Raw genomic sequence first — 16,551 nt, 5'->3', positions numbered from 1 at the left:
CGCTCTTGACTCCAGCTCTGCGAGCAACCTGCCCCAAACCCATAGAGTCCTGTCTCCGGGAATAGCAGCTGCCCTTGTCTCGAACACTCCAAGCGAGAGGCGTAGCCAGCAGCGACCAGAAATCCCGGTTTCCACAGCCCTCTCCTTCCCCTGAGTGCATGGAGAGGCTCTCGCCCTGCTCCCGCCCAGGTCAGAGCGGGACATCCAACGTGAGAAATCCATCGTCCCCAAAAGGTCCCAACGTGAGAAATCCATCATCCCCAGAAGGTCCCAACGTGGGAAACCCATCGTTCCTAAAAAGTCCCTCCTGGCAAAACGCAGGCGGTGCCCCTCAGCCGTGAGTGGGGCAGGGCTGTGCCGACCGATCCAAGGCCAGAGTTGCTCGTGGGGTCGCAGCCCCTGGGGCCGGGAGACGGCGGGGGCAGGGGCCGGGGTCAGCCCGAGGGTCAGTGGGTGCCACAAGGGCTCAGCCGCCGCGGTGCTTCCCGCTCCCGCCACCGCCCCGCGGCCCTCACGACCCCCGCGCTGCCATCCCCTCAGGGCAGCTCCCACACGGGGCAGGACGCGAAGGCTGAGGGGAAAAGCGCTCCGTGGCGCGCCCAGGCAAAACCCAGCCCGTTTATGGTGCTACTGTGCTTCGTGGGAGGGACATTTTGCCGTGGGAGCGGGGCCCCGTCTCTGTGTCCACCCGCGGCATGCACGTGGGGATGGGGCAAAAGGTGGCGGAGCCATGACTCCTCGTGCCGCGACGCCCGCTGCTAGGCTGTGCAGGGGCTGCCATGGCTCCTCCGCAGCTCTCCTGAAGCTTTGCGGGATCAACCCTGGGGCCGCCCGGCTTCCCCCAACCGGGACCACCACAACCCTGCCCGTGGCAGACACCCCGGAGCCCCGACCAGGCAACCCCAACTCCGCTCCAGCGCTCCGCCTCCGGGTTTTCAAAACCGCTTCGCCTTTGACAGACAGGCGCCTCAGCCAATAAGAAGCCGCAAAGCGTCAGCACAGCGTTCGCCCGGCGCTGCCGGCCAATCCGCACCACCCGATCGCTATATCCCGCCCTCCGAGGACAAGATCGGCCTCGCCCCGGCGGCCATGTTGAGTGTGGCAGCCGCGCTGTTCCGTCCGAGGGGCGCTTTTTCGCACCTTTTCGCCCCTTCCTTCGCGCTTTCCGCACCGGGGCACGTTCGCTCGCGGCGTTATCTCGCCCGTGGGGCCGTTGCGGGTGGCGGAGCGGCTCCCAGGGGGTGGCACAACCGTGTGGTTGCCCCGCGAAGGGCTGTCGGCGCCATCTTGAGTGTGGCAGAGCTCCCTCACTCGCGGCGCCAGTGCCCCGTTACCCCGCGGCGGGGGGGGTTCGGGGGCAGAAGCTGCCTCGGTGACTGCGGGCGGTGGGAGCACGGCCGTGCTTTAACGGGAGACTGCGGAAGGGGAGCGTGGGGAAACTCCTGGTGCGCCCCAAGCCCTGAGCTCGCGCAAGGCGGGGGCAGTTGAGGCGGCTTGGGTGCGTGGTTTTTTTTTTTTTCTTTTTCTTTTTTTTTTAACTGTAAAATAAGCAAACGGGTGGGAATCCCGCATTTCTGCGCGGCGGGCTGGGCGGGCCGCCCCTCCCCGCTCCCCCCGGGGGCGGCCGCCGTTGTTGTTGTGCCCAAAGTTTCCGCGGGGCCGAAAACACGGCTTGGTGAGGCTGGGGGGGGCGGTTAGCGGGGTACCGAGGAGACGGGGCTGCCCCGGCACCACCGGCAGCCTCGGGGGAGCGGGGGGGGGGGAGGGCGCGCAGCGCCGGTTCTCCCGCATTACTGTTATTATTCTTATTTTTAACTCTTGTTATTTCCCCCGCACCCCTCCGCAGGCGGCGGGCGGGAGTGAGGGGAAGGGAAGGGAAGGGGGGGGCGCTCCCGCCGCCTCGGCGGGAGGGGCGGGGCGGAGGCGGCGCGCGGGGAGGGGGGCGTGGCCTGTGCGCTCGCCGGCTCCCCGCGCCTCGCCCACACGGCTGAGACCGGGCCCCAACTCATCGCCGCAGTGGCGCCGCCGGGCTCCTTTAAGCGGCCGTGCCCCATTGTTTGCGCCGCGGCCAATGGGCGCCCGGCGGCCGCGGCGCGCGCGGCCAATGGGGCGCGGCGCGGGGCAGCGCGCGCGCCGCCCCCCGGCTCTATAAGAGGGGCCGGCGGCGCCGCGTGAGTCCCCACTGGCTCGCGCAAAGCCATCTTGGCATTGTTCTGCCCGCCCGCCCGCGCCGCCGCAGCCCCGCGCGACACAGCCCCGCACGCCCCCGCCATGTCCGACGCGGCCGTGGACACCAGCGCCGAGATCTCCGCCAAGGTGAGCGACCTGCCGCCGCCTCGCACCCCGCGGCTTTTTTTTGGTTTGGGTTTTTTTTTTTCTTCCCCCCCTTTTAATTTTTCTTTCCGACGGATTTTCGGCGATTTCTCTCCTCTTTTTTTTTCATTTTTTTTTTGGTAATTTTTTTTTTTTTTTTTTTTTTTTTTTTTTTTTTTTTTTTTTTTTTTTTTTTTTTTTTTTTTTTTTTTTTTTTTTTTTTGCCCCCTGCCCGTCCCACCCCCTCCTTTCCCCCCTTCCTCCTCCGTCCCCCGCGTTGAAGTTGGCGGCGCGGCGCGGTGTGGAGCCGGCGCCGCCGTGCTCGCCGTGCGGGGCTGCCAGCGCCGTTCCTTTGTCTACAGCGTGCGGGAAACGTGCTCGCCGCCCTCGCCGGTACTGCTGAGCCGCGCCGCGCCGCGTCCCGCTCCCTCCAGCCTTCGCGGGGAACAGCAGCCGGCCGTCCCGCCGCGGAGGGGCTCGAGGAGCCCGGGGGGGGGACACGCACGGCTGTGCCCCGGCACCCGGCAGCGCTCGCTCATTCAATCTGCGGTGCGGGAGCTTGACAGCCCCGTCAAACTTGGGTCCCGCTCGGCCCCGTCCCTGCGGGGGGGCGCGGGGGGAAGCGCTCCGGAACACGCACTGGAGGGATGGGGGGCGGTCACTGTTGTGGAGTTGCTGCCGAAAAGGGGGGTGGGAGGGCGGTTGCTATTTCGGAGTTGCGCCCGGTTGATGCGGGAGGGGCGATTGCGGTGTCGGTGTTACCCCTCGGGGAAGGGGAACAGTTGCTATTTCGGCGTTGCCCCCCCCGGAAGGGGGGGAGGGGGGGCAGTTGCTCTATGGGGACTGCCCCTGATGGGGAGTTGCTATTTCGGAGTCGCCCTCCGAGGTGGGGCGGGTGGAGGGTGTGCGCTGGAGCTGCCCGAGGGGTCCGTTGCTATTTTCGGAGTTGCCCCGACGGGGGTACCCCCACGGTGGAGATGCGGTGGGGCTGGCGGCTCCAGCCCGAGCTCCTCGCAGCGGGATAACTTTGCGGCTCGGTGCCGGAGGTGAGAGGAAGCGGCTAGGGAGCGCCGGTACCGGGCGGGAGAGGCTCTCCCGGGAGTCCGCGCTGCGGCTCCCGGCGCACGCCTTTGTCTGCGAGGGGCGGCGGAGCGTCCCCCGGGGGGACCGTGATCCCCGAGCGGTCGCCGTGCGCCCCGCCGAGTCCGGGGCCGCGGACGGGAAAGTTGCGGGGGGACCCGACCCGGGCCGATGCGTGGGAAAGCGGCGGGAGACGTGCCCGGTGGCCTCCTCACCCCGCGCCCCGGCCGGCCGCGGGTCGCGCCGCTCCCAGGGGAAGCGCGGTTGGAGGGGGAAAAAAACAATACAACGGGGGGGATGGCTTATAAGAAACAGCCAACAAAACGCCGTTTCTGGCAGATTTCGTTTTCACTTCTGTTTCCCGCTCCCGCAGCCGTGCCCCCATCCCGCCTGCCCTGTCTCCGTTCCGGGGCCGCCGCTCGGTCCCTGCCGCCTCCGGCTCTCCGGCTGCCGGGAAGTGGCGAGGCGGGTCGATCCCCATCCCTCTCTGGGGGGAACCGGGCCAAGTTCGCCGTTAACCTTCCCCTGCCCTTTACCGCGTGCGGGAAGGGGGCCTTGTCCCTGGCTCGCCCTCCCGGCAGCGGACGGGGGTCCGCGCCGCAGAGCGGGCGGGCGGAGGCGCGTACGGCGGCAAGGTGACCCCCCCTCCTTCTTCCCCGAGAGGCGCGGAGTCACCGAGGCCGTTCGCCCTCGTCCCGCCTCGCCGTCCGGAGCGCTCCCGGGAGGCGGGGATGGGGCCGGAGGGTCCTGCCCCGCCCCGGCGCCGCCCCCGGCCGGTGCCGAGGGGCGCCCACCACGTGCGGCCCTGGGCGCCGGAGTCCACCCCCGCTGGGACTACAGCTCCCGGCAGCCCGCGGGGCGCCGCGCTGGCCGCCGGCCAATCAGCGGGGCGCGCAGAGTGGCGCGCGGTTTGAACGGCGGCCGAGCGCGTGGCGGCGCGGAGGTGCCCCCTGCCGGCGGGAGGCGCAGCAGGTCCCGGCTGCGGCAGGTCCCGGCTCCCGCCCTTCCCACCGGGATCCTGCCGGGACCAGGGCCGGGGAGAAGGTGCAGCTCCCCAGAGCGGCGGTGTGCGGCTCCACAGCGCTGCTATTCCGTAGACAAACAGCCTCACCACACCTATAATTAGAGGCTGTGTCCCAGTCTTGGCACTGAAGCAGCCCTGCTGCTGTACCGGCTCCCGGTTTGGAGGCTCCTGCTCACGTCTGTTTGTGTTGGACTTGGACTGGGAAAGGGAGAAGCTGTGGTGCTCTCTGCAACGCTGTTGCTAGCACAAACTTCATGACCTGGCATCGTGATGGTGGTTAAACTGAGAGGATTTTCAGTGGTGCGGGAAAGGTCAGAGCTGAAGATCTGTCCAGCTAAAATGTCCAAGAGTGAGTTGTTCCTTCACTGGGAGAATTGCTTACATTCTGTGAACAACTCCTTTTAAAAAGAACCATCGGGTACAGATGTGGAAATTCTGACTGCTTGATTTGCTGTGTTTAACTTGGGAAGTGCTTTGCCTCCCTCGTGCCCGCGTGCCTGGTGTGAGGCAGCAGTTGCAGTGCAGTGGTGTGTGAGAGGCAAAATGGTTGTGATCAGGCTTGGGGGAATAGGGAAGCTGGAGCTACTGATGATGTAAAACTGATGGAACTGGGTAGCATGGAGGAGGTGGCCTGGGATTTGTGTCTGAGCAGTGAAAAGAGGAGGGAGCTTCTGTTTGTTTTACCCCAGACTCCTGGGTTGGTTTGCTTAGGTGAGGTTTGATCAACAGGTGTTGTCACCCCAAAGCTTTCTTCCAGAGAAAGTCTTTCCTCAGCTGGCAGCCTGGCTGTCTCTGGTAACAGCATCTGTGCATTTAAGTACCCTGGTGGTACTTAAAATGCCTGCGCTGCCTTCCCTGAGCAGCCTGCAGGGGAGTAGAAACCCTCCCAGAACGGAGTAATGTTCTTCGCAGTAGAGCCAGGGCCGTGCTCTTCCCTGCTGATGTTCCCACAAGACAGTGGCTCTGCGGGAGTGAAAGTGCCCGCTCGCTCGCTCTCCGTGGGCGGCACGGCCACCGCAAAGGGCAGGCGGGAGGGGGCAAAGCCACCACAGCGGAGCCGGGAGCTCCCAGCAACTTTTAAACACCTCGTGGCCGCTGCCTGAGCTGGCGGTGGCTGTGCTGCTGGCCCTGGGGAAGGGCCTCTGCTTTCCTTGGCTAGGGTAGCGCTCCTTTGAAGCATCTCGCTCCAGCTGATGAAGGAACAGAAGGGGAGGAGGATGCAAGCAGAGATGCCAGTGTTAAATCCAAGTGTTCTTTATGCGGGAACATAAAGTTGGATCCTCTCAGCCTGTTTGCTGAGCGACTTGGCATGACATTTTGACAGTGATCAATAGCGAAAACACACAAGCTCCCGCTCTCCTCTCTCTGCTCACTGTGGAGGTTTGAACCGAACTAGCCAGGCACGGCTCTTGGAGTGGTGTAAAAATAGACTTCTTCCCCCACCCCATCCTGTTACACTTAGAGCTGCAAGCTGGATGCCGGAGCCTCCTCTCTGCCACTGTGAGAAAGACCAGGCGTGTAATATTTGCTGTGTGCTTTTCCCCAGGCAGGGCAGAGACCACAGCCCCTGCTAATGAGTCCCTGGGATTTGTTCCTGCGGCGAAGGTACCGAGCAGCCGTGGCCGCCCGCAGCCCCGGGGCAGCAGAGCCTGTCCCTTGGGCAGGGCTGCCGGCTCTCCATGGCATTGCAGGAGCTTGCGTGGACTGTGCTAAGATGGGCAGTCAGCCAGCTCTGCTGCTGTTGAGCATATGCAGGCGGCCAGCTCTGTCTGTTTGGGAGCTCAGAGGTGAAACAGAGCAGTCTCTTTTTTAGATAGCTGCTCTCTGGCAAGGCTCACTTGGATTGAGATTCGCCCCCATGTTTTCCCGTTCCCAAGGAGGAGCCAGAACGTGGCGACCAAATCACAGAACAAATCGGTGTGAAGAGAAACCATCTCCTGCACTCGCTCTCAGACTGTGTTTTTCACACCTGATCTGCAGCTTCTCTGACCCAGGCAACTGGAATCGGGGTGACTTCTCTGCTTTTCTGCTCCTTCCAGGATCTAAAAGAGAAGAAGGAAGTTGTTGAAGAAACAGAAAATGGCAGAGATGCACCAGCCAACGGCAATGCTGTGAGTATGGCTGCAATCTGCAGGGAGAGGCAGCCCTTACACCAATGCCTGTTCGTTTTCCTCTCTCTTCCTACTTTTGCTGCAAGCTTGTCCCCAGCCCTGCTCATGAGACCCCTTCAAATGGCAGCACTGAGCCCTGCAGAGCCCTCGAACCTTTGGCGCTTCCTGTTACACAGATAATTCCCAGCCTGTGGAGAGTTCATGTGTGTGCAGAAGCGAAGGGCTGGGCTTGGATCTCCTCCCTGACAGCCCTGTGAGGCTGTCCAGTGCCACCTCCTCTCTAGGGACTGATAAAAGAGGAAAAAGAAAAGAACGCCTGGATTTACAATGTTACTACCAGTTGAGCAGGGAAACACATTGTGTACAAGTAAACCCTTTGGTCTTCTATTTTTAACATGCTAGGGGAAATTCAGTGTGCCACTTTTCAATGTGGCACAAGACCCTCTGCGGTCTTTATCTCAAAACTGCTGCCCCGGGTTTTACTATAGGCTTGATCTTCATGCCTGGGCTGTCTGGGTCGAGTGGAGGCAGGCAGGAAGTGGGACACGCACCCAGGGCTCCGGTGGGCTGGTGCTTTGCTTTCGGCAGGAAAGGTGGGAACACGCACTTGTGCTGAACATCTCTTTCCCCTTCTTCCTTCCCCGGTGCATATTTTTAAGTGATGTTTTGTCTTGCCAAGGAGAACGAGGAAAACGGAGAGCAGGAGGCTGACAACGAAGTAGACGAAGAGGAAGAGGAAGGTGGTGAGGAAGAGGACGAGGAGGAAGAGGGTGATGGTAACTTTTCTTTGTTCCGCCCACCCCCATCCCGTGGCTGTGTCCTGCCCTGGACAGCAGGCTCCTGGAGAGCAGCATCTCCCCCTCGCGGCTGCGGCCAGGCGGCTCCTGCCAGCCAGGCTCGCTCCTTCCTCACTCGCCCAGAGTGCTGGGAGTGAAGTCAGCCTTGAATCCCTTCCAGCAGGTTGAGGGCAGATTCCTCCCTCCCTCCCTCCCTCTGGCCAGACGGCACCGCACCGCGGCGCTGAATAAGCGCATTAGCCCTTCCGTGCGAGTAGTAAAATCTGCCCTTGACTCCGGTGATCACAGCAGCCGCTGCAGGTGTGAGCCCCAGCCAGTGGGACAGGGACAGCCCTGGGTGGCCGTACCTTGCCCAGGCACAGAGGATGGCTCACCATCCTTGTTTGTGGAGCAGCATGCTGAGAGGCTTATGTGGCCCCCTCTCCCAGCCCTTTTCTGGGCTATATGGAAACTGGCAGAGGAACCTGTGGCTCTTGCCTGCTCCTCCAATGGAAGTAGACAGGCTTGCTTTCAACCTTCCCTGTCTGCAATGTCCTGTGTCTCCCTGCCCTCCCCTGCTTCCTGACCTAACCCAGCCTGGAAGTGGGTTTTGGCAACAACGACCAGAAATCCAGCAGTGACTTGCCGAATCACTTCTCACCCTCCCTGCTATTATTTTTTTCCCAAGATCTGCTTGGATGAATAACATTGTTTATTTTTATCGCTCGTTAAGGCTGTGAGAAAACCATTCTTGTTATGCTGAAATGTGCTTGGGGGCCCTGATTAGCTGTTACTAGGTTAATCCCCTGTGAATTTTTGGTTTACGTGCTGACCTACTAACCTGATGGTTAGTTTTAGGAGACAGGGACAGGGCTAGAAATTCAATGACCATTAGACCAGTGACTATTCAAACAGTGTGAGCAGGGAAAGCTGCCTCCTTTGGAGTGGCACTCACAGCAGCCTGCTGTGCACTTTGGTAGGAATTGGTTCACTGGGAAAAACTGGAAATTGTGACCCTCTTCATACTTGAGATGTTAACCATTGGGGACAGAGTGCAGTGCTGTTATGTGCTGTTGAGCCCATTTACCCTCAGCTCTGCTTTGAGGGTGGAAGAGATGGGGAATACTTGCCTCTCCCCACTCCCCTTGGGCAGGAGCAGGAGGATGCGTGTGCTGCAGGCGCATGTGTGGGGTGGAAGTGTTGCTTGGATACTGCTGTCTCAAGCTTGGGGAGCTTCGGTCCCGCAGTGCCAGCCCTGCTCTTCCCAGCTCACCGAGCACAGGCATGATTTGGCACAGAGTGCCTGGAGGTGCTGATGCCTTGCAGGGATCCGGCACGGGCTCTGACCGCTGGCATGGGCTCTGTCTGTCCACGCTTGCTGCCCTCGGGCGATCCCTGCCTGAGAGCTGCACCTGAGCGCTGCAGGAGAGAGATTTAAAGGCAGCAAGTACAGCTTGCATCAGCTTTTTTAGCCAAGACTTGCAGCCAGACTCCTGGAGTTTGACAGCAGAGGAGAGCTTGAGGGTATATTTTCCTCGCCCATCTCTCCATCCCATCTCATTATTTGCTTTGCTTAAAGCAGCTCAAAGAACTAAAAATGCTCCCAATCAGCTTGGCACTGTCACCTGACCTGCTGGCTGGCCCCATGCATGTGATGGCTGCTGGGGTGTTGATCCATTGCTGGGAGCTAATCTTGGCCCTTCCCGCCACATGGGCCACGCCACGGCTGGGCACACGCCGGGGAGAGGAGAGGGGAAGGGAGGATGGGCTGACCTTAATCCCCCCGGCTGTCCATACGTGTGGCTCGTGGCAGGGATTTAAAGCCAGCTTACTGGCCTTAACGCTCTAAGTTTTAGTAGGGTCTCCTGTTACACAAGAGACTCGTCTCTGTAGCTGAGAAGCTGTTCTGCCTCTGGTCTTGCTCCAGAGCCCCCAAAACTGGCCTAAGGTGACTGACTCAGTCGTTCTGATCCACTGGCCTATTTGAGCTCAAAGTGGGTCAAAGCCCAGAGCTCACTGCTCATCCTCCTGGCTGGCTGTAAGATAAGTTGGAAGCATTTGTTTGCTGTTCTGATAATTAGAAAGTGTTCTGACTCAGAACTAATGCGTTCTGGCTCTCTTAACTCATTAAAGATGGACTAATAGCTGCGAAGGGAAGCAGAAGTAATCTGGAGTGGTTAGGCAGAGCAGCCACTAGAAAGTTTTTTCCTCTCCCTTTTTTTTTTTTCCCCCCATTTTTGCCATGATTTTGGTGCTCATGGTAGGTGGTGGTTTTGCCATCCCATTGTGTTACAAGCACAGTGTGAGCCAAACTCGATGCTGCCAATTTCTTATCTCCCCTTTGGTGGTTCAAGTCATTCGGGGGATGCCAGGAAAGCCACTGTGTCCTCTATCACCTGCTGTCCTGAGCAGAGGTTGTGCCAGCTGGGGAGATGGGACATGGCATTGCAGTGTGGGCCTGAGCCAGGATTAAACCCAGATGGGAGGTGCATGGTACTGGAACTCTCCCAGAGGATCTCACATTCCTCCCTTTCTCCTCCATGCAGGTGAGGAAGAGGACGGTGATGATGACGACGAAGCTGAGGGAGCCACAGGCAAACGGGCAGCTGAGGATGATGAGGTAGGAAGAGCAGGCAACCCTTCAGAGCCACCCATGTCCCTAGAGGGCTTAAAGGGTGTCAGTGGGGCTGGAGAGGCCAGGCTGGCTCCGGGGCTGGGATGCCCTGCCTGTGCGCTCCCTGTGTCTCTCTGGGGACACAGCCCAATTCCATGTATTTATACACTGGCCTGGTTAGTGGGGTGTCTGCTCCCACTGAATGGAGCTGCTGGTCCTGGGTTGGGGAGCCCCTGGGTGCTCGTGGCAGGCTGGGACAGGGGTGGGTGTTCAGGGGCTCCCCAAGCTGGCTGTGGGAGAGGATGTTGCCTGAGGGGGGTGAAACACTTGTGTTGCTCTGACCTTGTCCCTGAGGCAGGAGGGGGACCCAGAACCCTCCCCTGCCACACTCTCTGCCTTTGTGTGGCTCTCACCAGCCCCTAGCAGCCCCTCACCCTGTCCCCTCTCCTGATGGCTTTGCTTTCCCCCCAGGATGACGACGTCGATCCCAAGAAGCAGAAAACCGACGAAGATGACTAGGCAGCAAATTATTATTATTTTTTTTTTTTAAATAAGGAGGAAAACAAACCAACAAAAAAAGGCCAGCGCGTCCTCTTCACCCTCGGGTCCCCCCCTTGGGACTCCTGTTGCAACCTCCCTTTTCCCACACACGCCCCCCCCTTCCTCCCCCCTCCGCCGTGGTCATCCTCACCAAGTAGAGTGAACCCCGTCCCCGGCCCCCCGGCGCGGCGCTGCCACTCAACGAACATGAAATGATTCGCCCGTTAGCGGGGAGAGAAAGACCCCCCTTCCCCCACAGACCCCCTCCCCCCCAAGCACCAAAACTTCAAGGCCCTGCTTTCTTTCTTAAAAGTACTTTAAAGGAGAATTTGTTTGTATTTTTTATTTACATTTTATATTTTTGTACATATTGTTAGGAGGTCCGCCATTTTTAAGTGATCTCGGATTGACCAAAAGGGGGGCTTTGAAGTGTATATCTCTCTTGTTACCTATCTCTGACTTTACTTGTGGTGTGACCAGGCCCAAACCATTATCTCAAAGGAGAATAAAACAAAACCTTGTAAAAAAAAATTAAAAAAAAAAAGACAAAAATGCAAAAAAAAAAATTTACAATCTTATTCTGAGCATTCCAGTAACTTTTTTTGTGTATGTACTTTAGCTGTACCATAGATCGTGGTTTGTATGAGGTGGCAAGGCCAAAGATAAAAAGGTTTTCTTTTTTTTTTTTTTTCTGTCTATGAAGTTGCTGTTTATTTTTATTTTTTTCTTTTTTTTTTGGCCTGTTTGATGTATGTGTGAAACAATGTTGTCCAACAATAAACCGGAATTTTATTTTGCTGAGTTGTCCTAACAAGGCTGCCTCCCAACTGCTGCTTTTTGTTTTGGTTTTCATTTGTTTTAGTTTATTTCTTTCTCCCCTTTTCTCTCCTTTCTTTCTTTGCTTTGGACTTGGGTTGGGAAGAGAGAGAAGAGGGTTAAGAGGGGTGCAGGGTGTTGATGGGGAGAGCCTGGGGGCTGTGCTGTCCTCCTGCTGCTGCGGGGCAGGGGAGGCAGCGTGTTTTCATGGCTGTATTCCTGTAGAGAGCTGCAATTGAGTCTCCAGCATGGCCTCTGCATGATCCTGCATGGTCTGGCTGCCCTGGGCAAGCAGTAGGGATGGGTCAGACTGGGAAACCATCAGGGATACAGGCAGTGAGCTGGAGGGTGTGGGAATGGGCTGCTCAGCGATTGTCCTTCTGCAACCAAACTTGTTGGGGATTGTTTGGCTTGTGCAGTGGGGATGAGAAACCCACCCCAAAAATCCTTCCTTGCAGTGTCTGCTGCAGGTGAGTGACCCCCAGGTGTGGACTAGTGAGCTCTGGCTATGCAAATGCCTTCCCTCCCTGGGGGCTTGTTTACAGCATCACTGGCAAACAGGGTAGGATGCAAGTGCTGAAGGAGGCAGCAGGGATTGGATTCAGCCAGAACTGATCCCAGAGGGATACTCCAGCCTGCACTGGTCACCCAGCAACTGGTGGAATGCTAGGGTAGAGTTTTGGTGGTGGGACCCCGGGAAGGCAGCTGGGGTTTGTCTGTCTGCTTTAATCAAAGCAAAATGCTGTAACTTAGACTAAGCCTCTGCTGCTTTGCTCCTAATCTTCCTCCAATTCATTTTTCCTCCTTCCTCTAGGGCATTGGAGCTTGGAAAAGCTCAAGCCTGCTCTGCCAGGTGTGTGGAGACCAGGAACCTGCCTTGTATCTGTGCTCCCAAACCCTCGCCTGGGCTCCAGGGAGTTCCCTTTCCCTGCTGATCCAGGCTGTGCCAAAGCCTCACCAGATGGTCTCGTTTCCTCCTCTCACACTGCAATCCCGGCAGTCAAGTGTTCAGATGCTGGGAGATGATTTCTATTTTACTTTTTTTTTTTTTTAAAAAAAAAAGAGAGGAACCAACTGCATTTAATACAGTGGCTGGAAGGGTCAGAGACCCTTGTGATCCCTGGGAGCAGCCAGGTCACTTATCCTGTACTTACACTGGTGGCAAATAAGCTCAAAATCTGTCTTTTTGTCCTTAATTGTCCCACTAATTGTGGTGCTGGCTGATAGCTTATCAGATTTAGTCGGTGATGGGGAGCTCCTGGCAGGGCTGGGGGCAGGTTTGGTTATCCAGTGCTCCGATGTCCCCCATGGGATCTGACATGGGAGCGGCTGAGTGTCACCATGCTGCTGGGTGGTGCTTTGTGGTGCAGTGCTGGGAGTTGTGTCCATGCCCTCATCAAGCTGCCACAGGCACAGCTCCTGCAACCTCAATGGGAGGGGATCCCATGGGATGGGCTCCATCGGTGCAGGATTCAAGTTGGTACTTGCAGATTTGCAAGACAAATTATTCAAATAAGTTTCCGCAGCTGGGTAGAGGAGAGCTGGCTCCAAGAGTCACTGAAATGTGAGGACCCTGCTTGCACAGGAGTGAGGCTTCCAGATTTTGGGGAAGCAGTGGCCCTACTGCTGCTATTGCAGAGCAAGACCTGTCCTATGCCCTGTAGCCCCCCAAAACCTGGGGGCGTTGGATAGTAGGGTCCACTTTGGTGTGGGGTGGGGTGAAACTGCAGGCTGCCTCTGGCCTTGCAGCTAGACAGGCTGATGATGGGTAGGGCATGGAGCAGCTGGAGCTGAGAAGAGGACAGGTTACAGGGGTCCCTCAGCCCCACAGCTCCTGGTCCCCACTCGGCTGCTGTGAGCCCCCTGTGGCCACTGGTGATGGAAAGGGTAAACCCCAGTCCCTCACCTCCATCTGCCCCGGTGTTTCTATGCCCAATTTCTACCCCCTTGAGGCTCAGTCCGGGGGAGTCTGGCAGGCCCTGCCACCCTGTGACCCCCGGATGTGCTTCCACAGGGAGTGGCTGCACTGGTCCCACTGCTGGGGCTGAGTCCGGGCCCAGCTCAGTGCACGAGGCACTGCAGGGTCCTGCCCCAGCCACCCCCCCGCACAGGGCACTGTCAGGCAGCCAATCCCACGCTGCCACCTGTCCCTCCCTCCACCAGTCACAGTCAAGCAGCACACAGGCCCAGCCAATCAGGTCCTTCCACCCATCTCTCCTCCACAGCCAACCACGTGCTGCCACTTGTCTGTGCTCATGTGCTCCCTGTACACAGAGCCTGCCAATCACAGCATGAGGAGTGCTGCTCTGAGCCAATCCAGAGCTGCTGCCTGCTGGCTGTCCTGGCCAATCAGGGGTGGCCACACCCTGCCAAGGGCTATAAAGGCCCCTCAGTGCTGGGCCCTGCATTTGGGGTTGGTTATCCTGGAGTGGAGGTCCTTTGGAAGAGCCTCCTGCCTGGGGCTTGCAGAGGAGATGCAGGTTGGGGTGTGGCACTTTGTCTCATCTGGTGCCCGATGCCACAGAGGGCGTCTGGGTGAATCCAAAATGCTGCAGGGAATGCTCACCTGGATGATGTCTTGGGACGAGGAACCAGGAGCAGCAGGAGACGGCTTGCAGTGCCAGCTGAAGGCACCTCTGAGGATCTTGGAGATGGTCTCCCTGGTGAGCTGGCTTCATGCCAGGGGCTACCCAGGGGGACCTGGGGAGTCCCACCTGCCTCTGGTGTGCGGGAGATGATCCAACCACTGCCTGGCAACCAGAGCTGGGCACTGTGGGGGCTGATGCCATGGGACTGGAGGTGAAGAGCATGAGCCCTCCTGTGTCTTCAGGCTTGGTGAGGTGCTGGGCCCTTGCCCAGAAGAGCAGAAGAGCTGCCTGTGCTGCCCCTTGCCTGCAGAAACCGTGCATTGTGAGGGATCCAAATTCCTTCTGGACTGCTGATCCTGCTGGTCCTGGAGGCCATGGAGGCAGATGGCTGAAGCTGCTCTGGGATGTGCCAGCTGGCTGCTGGCCACTGAAGGTAGCCAAGGTAGCTCCCAAAACTGACCATCAGGAGAGCTGCAGGGTGCCTTGTACGAGCCTGGAGGGACTTGGGCTGTGCTGATGTGCACTGGTGGCCTCTTTGGCCAAGGGCAGCCCTTCCCAAGGATTCTGCTGTGGCTGGACCTCAGCTGGAGCCACCTATGTGTGGCTGAACATCCAGGTGAACTGAAAGCAACCTCCACGTGGTTGGCCTGAAACTCAGCACACCAGTGGAGCTGCTGCTAGAGGTCAAAGCCAGCGAGACCAGTGGAGCTGAGCCCATGCCCTGAGGACAACTTGGACTGAGCCTGGACCAGCAGACCTGTCTCCAGTCCTGACCTGCCCGTAGTGGGTTAGGACCTGTTGCATCAGCACAAGCTTGTCCTGTACCACCTGTAGCTTTCAGTTAGCCTCATCCAAAAATTCTTGTTGCATCTTGACAACCTTCATGAAATTTGGAGCACCTTGGGGGCTCGGTGAAGAACTTGCCTGTGGGGAATGCAGGTCTTGGACTGCCCCTAGACACAGGCTGGTGTTACTGGTACAGTGTCTGGGCGAACAATTGGCTTAAAGAGTCTAATGAGTGGAACTGCCTTCCAGGCGTGACTCCTCAAGATCACAAACCCAGAAGCACTTTTGGATGGTCGCTGTCGAAAATAGACACAAAGAGCTGCTCCTCTGGCAGAGCAATTGCCACCCGGCTCAGGGTGTGAGGTGTCCCATGGGAGCAGACCCCTCGAGGGTAGGCTACGGAAGCCCAGGGTCCTCAGGCAGTTTTGGGTCAACCCACATAACAAAGATGTGCCCCCTAAATGGAGCAGGGATGTCAGTGAGCACGGCCTGAGAGCTGCCTGGTGTGGGCAGGAGAGCCCAGCCCAGGCTGAAGAGCAGATGTAAGACATCTAGTTCCTTGTCCTTGGCTGCCACATCCCCCTCGGTGAGCCAGGGCAGGCGTGGTCCTGGGCCCTGACTTGACAGTCCTCAGCCCAGTGGAGGTCCCCGAGCTCTGAAACCTAGATGGAGGTTAATCCCTGCTGCCAGGTCTGCTTGGGGCCACCACCCCAATCCTTCCCCACTATCGGGTGGGAGCCTCGGAGAGGGAGCAAACTGGGGTGCCTGGGGCTCCTCCTGCACAGAGCCCTGTGCTGATGCTGCTCCAATTTGTCTGGCTGAGCTGATCTTCTCCAAAGACCAGGAGATCAGGAGGAAGGGCTGTGGGGGACCCTCAGCTTTGCTTACCCCAGCGAGGGCTGTGCCTCCTGTTCACAGCTGGCTGGGGAGCCCCAGAGGGAGCGGTGGTGGACTCAGAGGCCACTCTGCACTTGGCTGTGCTACGTGTGGCCCAGGAAGAGACCTGGGAGGAAGCGTTGAGTGCTGCCCTTCGGAGCAGATGGGGACCTGAAGAGGCTCTTGCATTCCTTTTGTAAGAAAGCACAATGCAAGGGAGGCAACTGGGGGATAAGAAAGCTCAGCCCAATTAGCCCTTGGAGTCTCCACAGGAGTAGAGACATTGGGCTGTAAATCCATAGGGGTGGGATCTTTGCATGTGTTTTTCCTGCCTGGGAGGGAGGCCTGAAGGTGAGAGGCTGTGCCTCTCCTGAGTGCCAACTGCGTGTTTGTTGGGTGGGGGTGTAGGTCCTCCAGCATGCTTTGGGCATGGGGATGCCTTTGCTCCGTGGGCATCTCCCTGGGTTCCTCTCCTGTGCTGCAGGCAGAACAGGCTCCTGGCCCTGCTCCTTCAGGGAGCTGGAAACCAGCACCCCTCTGTCAGGGCTCAGGGCAGGAGGTGTGAGTGCTGCAGCTTGTGCCCAAAGCTGGAGACCTGAATGCTCAGGGACCCCTGAGCCACGTTGAGGAGGACGACGACCCACAGTGTGTGAAAAGTACCTGCTCCCTGGGCACTGCCAGACTCTGGATCCACAGGCAGAGAAGGGATGTGGCTCCCAATTTCCTAGCTGAAGTGGCAGAGAGTATGGTCCTGCATGGAGCTGGGGATCCTGCCCAGAGTTGTCTCTGCCACCAAGTGAGGCCCTGAAGACACACAAGGGTTCAGAGCAGCTGCCGTGGGGTGCACCCACCCTGCAGGGATGGGTGCAGAGCCAAACCCCAACAACTGCAGGGACTGGCTTCCTATCCTGGGGCAAACCCCCTCAGCCCTGTTTATCATCCCCAAGGTGAGGATGTGCTGCCTCCCTGGGGACATCCTCCCAGTGCAAAGCTCCATCCCTGGGATGGACTGTGGGACAAGGCTGCA

The 16,551-nt window shown here is 58.6% G+C and overlaps 1 protein-coding gene across 4 annotated transcripts; it reads left to right on the top strand.

Moving 5' to 3' along the window:
* The first annotated feature begins 2,239 nt into the window (after positions 1-2,239).
* Positions 2,240-11,272, top strand: PTMA (prothymosin, alpha). Of its 4 annotated transcripts, none has more exons than XM_017810806.1 (5): positions 2,240-2,316; positions 6,457-6,528; positions 7,211-7,298; positions 9,851-9,924; positions 10,390-11,272. In XM_017810806.1, exons 1-5 carry the CDS (start codon positions 2,272-2,274, stop codon positions 10,435-10,437), a joined length of 327 nt encoding a protein of 108 aa, XP_017666295.1. In that variant the 5' UTR covers positions 2,240-2,271; the 3' UTR covers positions 10,438-11,272. The 4 variants fall into 4 exon arrangements, with proteins under 4 accessions (XP_017666295.1, XP_017666293.1, XP_017666294.1 ...); XM_017810804.1 differs by having other exon boundaries at positions 7,211-7,304; XM_017810805.1 differs by having other exon boundaries at positions 7,208-7,298.
* The last annotated feature ends 5,279 nt before the right edge of the window (positions 11,273-16,551 follow it).

This window comes from Lepidothrix coronata, unplaced genomic scaffold (genome assembly GCF_001604755.1).
Source record: "Lepidothrix coronata isolate B3197 unplaced genomic scaffold, Lepidothrix_coronata-1.0 Scaffold29, whole genome shotgun sequence".
Classification (NCBI taxonomy): domain Eukaryota; kingdom Metazoa; phylum Chordata; class Aves; order Passeriformes; family Pipridae; genus Lepidothrix; species Lepidothrix coronata.
This window is presented reverse-complemented; position numbering and strand designations above follow the sequence as displayed.